At 37.1% G+C, this 8,739-nt stretch overlaps 1 protein-coding gene across 4 annotated transcripts in view; it reads right to left on the bottom strand.

Moving 5' to 3' along the window:
• Window positions 1–1,319: 1,319 nt before the first annotated feature.
• Window positions 1,320–8,739, bottom strand: part of EPSTI1 (epithelial stromal interaction 1) — a 53,201-nt gene continuing 45,781 nt past the window's right edge. For 3 of the 4 annotated variants that reach the window (XM_075199759.1, XM_075199761.1, XM_075199763.1), the window contains 3 exons: window positions 6,839–6,900; window positions 5,685–5,763; window positions 1,320–2,619 (listed from right to left, as the gene is read on the bottom strand). In XM_075199759.1, the coding sequence (XP_075055860.1) occupies window positions 2,614–2,619; window positions 5,685–5,763; window positions 6,839–6,900 (147 nt within the window). In that variant the 3' untranslated portion in view covers window positions 1,320–2,613. The remainder of the gene's footprint in view (window positions 2,620–5,684; window positions 5,764–6,838; window positions 6,901–8,739) is intronic. The other variant, XM_075199760.1, reaches the window with a different exon arrangement.

Here is an 8,739-nt window from a genome sequence, read left to right as displayed (position 1 = left end):
ACGTACGGTGTAAAAGCGGATAGTGTACACAGGAGTTATGATTCCAGTGCTGGTATAATAAGGAGAAAATATACTTGATAATGCCTGTATATAAATTGCTCTTTCTGCAGTGAGTGAAGTGGTAATCACTGTTTAATATAGGTAATACAATAATTCAATAACAGATATCTTAAATAAAACAAGGTTCTAACACAAATTTAGAGTAATATTAGACAATAGGGTAGCAGAGATCAATAGTAGTAAAGACCATTAAACGGAATCCTAAACCTTCTATAGCGAGATCCACGCATTTCGCCTCTATAATGGTGGCAGGCTTCCTCAGAGATTAAGATTAAACTCTAAATGTGTTATCAAAATGTTGCAGAATCACAAATGCAGAAAACGATGGATACATGCCCAAATTTAGAGACAAAGGTGCCATTGAGACTGTAATGAGATTTTCCCTTAATTTGTAATTAAAAGTCCTCTACCCAACACTGCTTCTGCAATTTTTCTTACAGTTAAAATTGATGGCTCGTAAACCAAACAACAAAAAGTAAAACAAAATTGAAACAATTAATAAAATCAACATAAGACAATATTGCCTTACTAGGCGTCCGCCTAGTGGATCACTATGGTAAACAGAAGTCAGGGACTCACACCAAAGTGTTATACTATTGGGTTATTAATCTCAAAGGTGAGCAACTCCTTCAATTGGGTTAAGGTTTGAAAAGCATGAACTTCGAGATATACCAAATGAATGCGAGATGAAATGTAATATAACCAAACTCTGGGTCTGATTCATTAAGGAAAGATAAGTAAAAAACAATTGAGTAAGTAGTCTCCTGGACAAAACCAAGTTACAATGCAAGGGGTGAAAATTAGACTTTTATTTTGCACATAAGTTAAATACTGGCTGTTTTTTCATGTAGCACATAAATATCAACTTTAAATTTCAGTGTACAAATAAGCTATCAGCTATTTGTGTGCTACATGAATAAACAGACAGTATTTAACTTATGTGCAAAATTGAAAAATAATTTGCACCGATTGCCTTGTAACATGGTTTTGTCCAGGAGACTACTTACTCAATTTTTTTTTACTTAACTTTCTTTAATGAATCAGGCCCTCTATCGCTATAACTAATTTCCAAAGGCATGTTTCCCAACCATTTGATTATTTATACCACCAATGTATTGTGTGTTGACTCAGGATTAGTGCAATCAAGCTTTTCCTATGCTTTGATATTCATTAATTCATTAATATTGGATAATTATTGGGTGCAACTTAATGTCTCAAAATGGTTCAGTTAAATTTTTATGTAAATATGTACACTTAAATTCAGACACTCTCAAACATATGTTTATTCAAGCAAAACAATTTCAGAAAATGATTGACAGGACTGATTTTTGTAAAATATTTCTTGTAAACATTTACACAGGAGCACAATGTCAACATAGAAGGGAACATGTAAACAGAGCATAGTTTGAGAAGTAGCACCATATTAAGTCAGACAATGCTGGGAGTGTCTTAGTACCTTTTCACACATTTTTTAAACTGTTGAAGTATCAAAGAAAAAATGCCTGTATTTAGTAGCTGTATACATAACCAACATAAAATTAAAAAGGTGTCCATCAAGGAATTCTGACTTAACTACATTGTTGGCAATTCTGAATTATTTATTTCACTATATGGTCTTTGCTGTATGTTTCTGGTCATGTGGTGCTTAATATATGTTCATGGATAATGAATCCTGAACTCTATCAGAGATCTTTAAAGTCTAAAGAGCTTCTAATGCCTGAGGAATTCAGAGGAAAAGCAGAGAGTGGACAAGGATAAAATAGAAAAAAGAGATTGCTTTTACTTCCTTAAGAGTTTTAGAAAAGAAGGTACGCTATCCTTTTGATTATCTTTACAGTTTTGGTCATCCACAGTATGATTTTTAATGACTTGCAGTAGCTTCCTCTTGCTTGTAGATGATACTGTTAGAATTGCTGTAGATATTTAACTGACGACGAGAGAGGATCTAAAATTTTAAACCTGTTTATAATATGATTGATTGCAATTTAGCTCAATTTTTAAACATTCAATAATTTGAGAAAGTTTGGCAAATTTTTTAATCAATTTTAAACCGGTTCAGAAAACGATATGTGGCCGTTGGAAGCATTTCTACTGACAATTATAGGGTGTGATTTAGAGTTGCATGTCAGATTGCAATGTTAATACAACCCAATATATACACATAGGCGCACTTCAAACTGATGTGCCAAGTTTGTTTAGGTACAAAAAAATATGCCTACAAAACACACGTCAGACGTAACTTATTGCAGTGATGTGTCCAATCCAGGATAAGAAGAGCTTGTTTCTTTCATCCACTGAACTCCAACTTAATCGTGTCTAGAAGTGGGGGGAACATTACTGAGAAGAGCTAAATATTGAGTAAACTACTGGATATTGTAGATATAACAACTTGATTACAACAATTACATACACAGTAATCATGTGATCTTCAATAGACTTGAAAGTAAGGAAATTATTGATCATTTATTTTAGTCAAATCCTGGCAGCGGTGGACTTTAAGTTGATCCAAAACAACTGTAGTTGGTTGTGTCTGGAAAACTCCACATGTGGAATTTAAGTCTGAAAGAGAAAGGAATAGTTCTCTACTTACTAATCATGCTTTAATCAAACAAATCCATCTACCAGGGTGCGTTGTAATTGGAATCCTACTTTGTTTTAAACATTCTTATATACAGTTAGCAGATAAAAAATTAAACAAACTGGAAAATAAGGGACATTAAAAATATTCAAAGCAAAGGCTCTGTGGTTTTCACATGTGGTCTAGGTTTTATGCAACCGATATATGAGAATTAATGAATTTCATAAGTCTCTGGTGCTCATATATTTCCCTCTCAACCTAAGGTATCAGTTATGTTACAATACCCACTGCTCCACTCCTATTTCACAATCTTTGCAGCATAGAGTGTCACTTTTCTCCTCCTGGCTGGTTACTTTTATATATTTTTAACTAATTGTTTCTTTTGTCCCATCATGCCTAATACTTTCCATCATATGTGATACATCAGCAGTAAGGTCAAGGAAGCACTTTTAAAATTCCCTTTTTTCTGACCCCTTGCCTGAATCTACATAGTCTCTTATAACGAGAATATCCCACTGCTAGTGTGACCTCCTTGATGTTACTAGTCTTTTCTTTTCTGTATTACTGACCTACTGACTTGATAGTCCATATTGTACTAAGTACCGTAAAATTAAAAATTTGATGTGATGTAATGTGCCTACCCTACTATGTACCCCCCCCTTCCCTTCTCTTTTTTCTGGTCCTCCCCTCCCCCTACCCTTTATTTTTTTCTGTAAAAAACTTAAACTTGTTCGTAGTCGCGGCGGTGCCCGCGGCCGCCGCGACTCTCTGGTGTCCCCTGCTGGCGTCCCGGCCGTCATAGCGACGGCCGGGACGTTTCTTCCGGTTTACGCGTCTCGGTTGTCTGGGCAACAACCGGGGCGCTCCAGGCTCCCTGTCGCGGTGCGCGGCCAGCTGGTCAATAGGCGCGCGCACAGGGGTAGTTAGAATAGAGCCAATCATGGCTATGTCAGGTGTTGAAGGAGGCAGTCTATATTTGGGCTATTAATTATGCAGCTGAGCTCTGCATTATTATTGGCCACCAGAACTACTGTCAATTAGGCTACTCCTGTGGATACTTGTAGGGCTCTATTCTGATTGGAACCTTGTACTACTTAAGGCAGTGAGGACTGAGCCTCACTGCCGGTTATAGCGTCCTGTTTACAGTTCTGCTGCCTGCTTGTTCTCTCTGTGCTTGGTGTTAAACCTATGATTAGACTTCCCATGTATGACCCTCGCTTGTTTCTGGACCTTGAACCTACGCTTCTGACCTTGACCATTTGCCTGAAAACCGGATTCTGCTCCTCCGCCAGTGCCCCTGACCTTTCGCCTGTCCCTGGATTCCGAACCTGTGCTTGTGACCTTGGTTTAATCTGTACATTACGCTGTCTGCTGCCGGCATCTACTCTGCCTGAACCCCACGCTGCTGTCCGCCAATCACTCCATCTCTGGGTTCTCCTTAGCCGGTATACGATTCTCGACCCTCTGTCAGCCTGCGGCCAAGTCTGTCCCCAACACTAGGGGCTCCAGCGAACATAAGGCTTTCGGAGTAGACTCCGAGTTTTATTGTGCTGGCTAGGGAGTTCCTAACAAAACTTGAAAGAAAAAATAAAAAATACTATTGAAGTTAAAAATTCCCTTTTTTCCGAGTCATACAGAGGTCACCAATTGCTATTATATTGGCTTTTTTTGCATACTGATACATTTCCTATTGAAAACTTTGACCTGGTATGCTTCTGATGACAGGGAAGTCTACAATTGGACAACTTACTATCTAACTACCTCGCTCCTCCCCTCAACCTGAAGCAGGGAGCAGCCACACTGTGTTGTGGCACAGGATGACTCAGTCTAACTAGTATTCTCCAATAGAGCTGAAGAGATGCGACCAGACAGATATCCTCATTTTACTTTGCAAGGTCACAGAACTATCAGCTCCTGGTTTCAGGCAATGGTACAGGTCCCAGAGGAGGGATCTCATTCTGCCCTATTTGCTGCTTGAGTATGTGGTTATAAGACTAAAGATGCAATGGAGCTCTGTCTCCAATCCTGCAACATGAAAAGAGATATATGGTGTTTCCGGATGTACTTCCTATCTCAAGAGCATTTCACTATTTTATGTTTTTAAGATATGTATGACATTAATAATAATGGTTTAATGGTTTAATTTATCTCTTGGAGTGTTTATACTTATATCTGTTGGTTTGCACTTGGATACAATTCCAATTCTTCCTAAATTGTATTTAATGTTTCAATTGTGGCTGGTTTATTATATCCCTAGACAGCCACCACCAGATAACCACTGTGTTATCTGGAATGCACAACAGTGGCAAAGAGACAACACAGAATGTCTGCGACAAGCAATATATGTATATGTTGATAAACCTTTAATAACACATCATTATTATTGCATCCTGCAAAACATATGAGACATACTTTTGATAAATTGATCTGATATCAGTGTGACTTTTTACAGGCTTATTATTTGTAATCTATTATTGAATGCATTTTATCCACAGCGAAAGCATTCAAGAATATAAGAGTCTCTTTATGGATTGCATGCCACAAGTAATTGAAAATGATAAACATCATTCTTTCTGGGTAAGAAATTGATGTATTTATTGACATAATTAATGTTTTATTTGTAGGAGCTATGTACCAAGGGATGTGATTTTTATGGTATATGAATTCTTTCTGGGTATGAAGTTGATATTTATCAAGCTTATTTATTAAGTAGCATACGGGTGTATCTTTCTAAATTGAACATTTTTATAAGTGCATATTTAAGAATTGAGCATTTTTATGGAGATTAATTTGTATTATATTATCTTGTGTTTCCGGAACTCTAATGTAATTTGATTTGTTAATTTACAATTATCTATTTTCTGATTTTTAACAATATGTATGGCAACAAAATTGAAAGGGTTAATATGCAATTGATTATTATTTTTCTTATATTTGTTTACTGTTCGTGACTGCCATAATAAAATTATAACTGATATAGTCTCTTGTCTGCTTCATAAAACATGAAATAAACAAAGGAAACTAACAATTTCATTGGAAATCTCACCCATGTGTTTGAATCTCCGGAATATTGTTGTTGACTAGTGTTTGGTCTTTGAAGTCTATCCAGAAAAGCAAGGTTTACTCTTTAAAATACAAGAATATGCAGTTAGATATGTTAAAGCGCAGTTCTGTAGTCTGTAAGAAATGCATTTACCTAGCTTGCTGTGGCAGTACTATAATAAGGATGAGATAACTATGTATACAGTGCTGAATGATGAGCAGATTATGTCTAAACCTATGCAGTAGAAAGAATATAGTATTCTTAAAAGGCTGAAAATAATGACATAATTCTGTTTTCTCATTTTTAATTCAAGTGTGGTTGATCACTTACTGTTACGCTTTGTACGGTCTGGTAACCCATATTTTAACATATGTCTGTCTACTAAAATGTATCTTATCATCTCCCCATAAAACATATTGTGTAAAGAAATGCTAGGACTATATTTGCTGGTTGAATTTATACAGGTCTGTTCCTTTGTCTTATTTTTGGAACGTAGGGGAAGTAATATATTGGAGAAAAGCTGTAATTTTGTTGTACTTTTTATAGTTGGGGTACCTTTATATCTCTCTACCATTATGGACCCTTGCCTCATTTTCGTGCCTAAAAACCACAAATAACTGACTATGACATGCCCCTATGGGCAGTGGTACCAGGACACTGCAGGAGGAGCTCACGTGCTTGTAATTATAATTATTGCTTGGCATAGAAACAATGCTGAATTTATGTGTAAACAAACCCTTTCACTTGGAAATAGCACGCTAGACTTCTGCAGTTTAGACTAATGTAGACTTTTAATATTTTATCGTAAATTGGTACATCTCCATTTCTTTTACAAGTCTTACAATAATAATAAACTTGTGCAGAGTAATGGGGATGATATGCACACAGTATCCATTTACTGTAAGTCACTGTCCATCTCCAAATGAAAGTAGCCTGATTAAAATAATGATGAAACTAACCGAATAGTTTACTGTTAACACTAAAACATATCATTTAACTGGGCCTTGTCTACAAAATGTCAGACAGGCTATAGATGAAAGTTACCCATGTTAATGTATTACATATTCTTGTATTGTATATCACTGTATCAGGAACCTAATAACTATATGTATGTGCAAACAGTACAGTATGTGAACAGTTGTAACATTTCCACATACCTCCTCTGCTCTTCGTGTTGAGAAGGTCTTCTTTCCTCTGCTTGCTGTTGTAGCAACTCACTCTAGAAAGAGAACATTAACATTAGAGGTAAGAGAGATTAGGGCATTGTACCAGTACTTCAGACATCCTTACCCTAGAGACTAACATTCAAACAAAGGAACAAAGTGACGGAAAAGCAGGGAATATGCAGTATACATGTAAGGCGCCATCTCCGCACTGTCTCTAGGTGCAGGAGATGGTACCTGTCTGCCCCGACAATCGATAGGCAACGTGAGGTCTTCTTCTTCCTAACAACGCACTGTGCAGCTAGGCAATGGGATGCTCCCTTCTTTCACTTGCCGGCAGTCAGACACAACCCGGCCAATCAGGGCTCACCTTTCTCTATTTATAGCAGCATCTGGCACCACTTAGGTGCCAAAGTATTGGTCTCACAACCTACTCCAGCACTTCCTTGTTGTTCCTGCTTTCTCCAGTACACTCGGTTTGATTCGGCTTCTCCCTTTGACTACTCTCCTGGATCTCATTTTGGAACCACATTGCTCTGTTGGTTATGATTCCTGGTTGACCTGACTATTCTCTGGATCACCCCTGTGTACCTTCTGCCTGGCTGGTTCTGACCCGGATCTGTTCAACCACATCTGTCTACTCCTGTCATTATGCTGGTGAGTGTCTCAAAGAACCACGACCTGCGCACCCTCTGCAATGAAGCCCAAACTCCCTTGCGGGGTTCCCTGGTGAATACCGGGGGTGTGATAGAGGCTCCGCGCCTCCCTGTTCAGTTGTGTAAATAGTGTCCACTTCTGCTTGTTACGTGACAATATATTAGCAAGTTGTCTTCATGATAATTGAACAAGCATTCACTGTATAAGATCTATTCAGTGAATAGTATGTACCATATGATTATTGATATCATGTTGCACAATTAAGTTTTGGACATAATAACAAACATCATTACAACTTCAAGACCACTTTGTGGTGTGATTATTTTAAATCTGGGGGATTAAATCAACAGTACACAATTGAGGGACACATCTGTTTTCCTACATAATGCATGTATTTTAGTTGTTATTAATATAGGTCTTTATGGACTTTATTTAATAAAACATAGTAAACAAGGAGCAACAAAGAAAGTTAATCCATTTCAAAACAATTATTACAACTGTGGAATGGATTGACAGTGTTTCATTGGTGATAGTGGAAGGAAAATGGAGCCCACGTTTCACACACTAGTGCAGTAAATAAACGAGAAGCTAAGAGGGAGAGCTATAAAAAGTCTTGTTGATTAATATAAGTGAAGAGCATGATGCCACCTTTGGATCCCTTGTGCTCAGACTCAGAATCATGTCAGTTGATGAGAGATGTTGTTCTCTGTGTAGGAGTAAGAGCTGAGGAACGTGGAGCTGTGATAATGTTATTATTAATATGAATGTATTATATAGAGAGAGACATGTGTCTTTCTTTATCAGTGGACAAGTCTGTAAATTCAAAGGTGTCATATTTGCAGTCATGCCATAAAGATCTTGTATACATAGGTGTATGGTGAATTGTTTTGCTGTACAGTTTCAGAAAAAGGTGCCTGATTAACTTATAATTGTGATATAGAATATCACCTCAACAGAATTTTTTATCTGATCTGTGAAATTGCTTTACCACTCATCTTGTACCACAATACAAACTTGTACTAGGAAACACTGATAATTAATGACAGTACAGTGTAAGTAACACCTAAGTCCGAGACAATATTGTAAGCACCTCCAGTTAAAAAAATGAAATATTTTCCAATTCTCTTTTTAGTGTATAAAACAAACCTTACTGATTAAAGTAGTAAATGTAAGATGTGCAGACCCCTAAAATAAACAAAAGCATACAGGGTGTCTGACATTATTTTGGACAATTAGTC

This window comes from Mixophyes fleayi, chromosome 2, assembly GCF_038048845.1.
Source record: "Mixophyes fleayi isolate aMixFle1 chromosome 2, aMixFle1.hap1, whole genome shotgun sequence".
Taxonomy (NCBI): Eukaryota; Metazoa; Chordata; class Amphibia; order Anura; family Limnodynastidae; genus Mixophyes; species Mixophyes fleayi.
The sequence above is the reverse complement of the archived record's forward strand: the minus strand, read 5'-3'. Positions and strand labels throughout refer to the sequence as shown.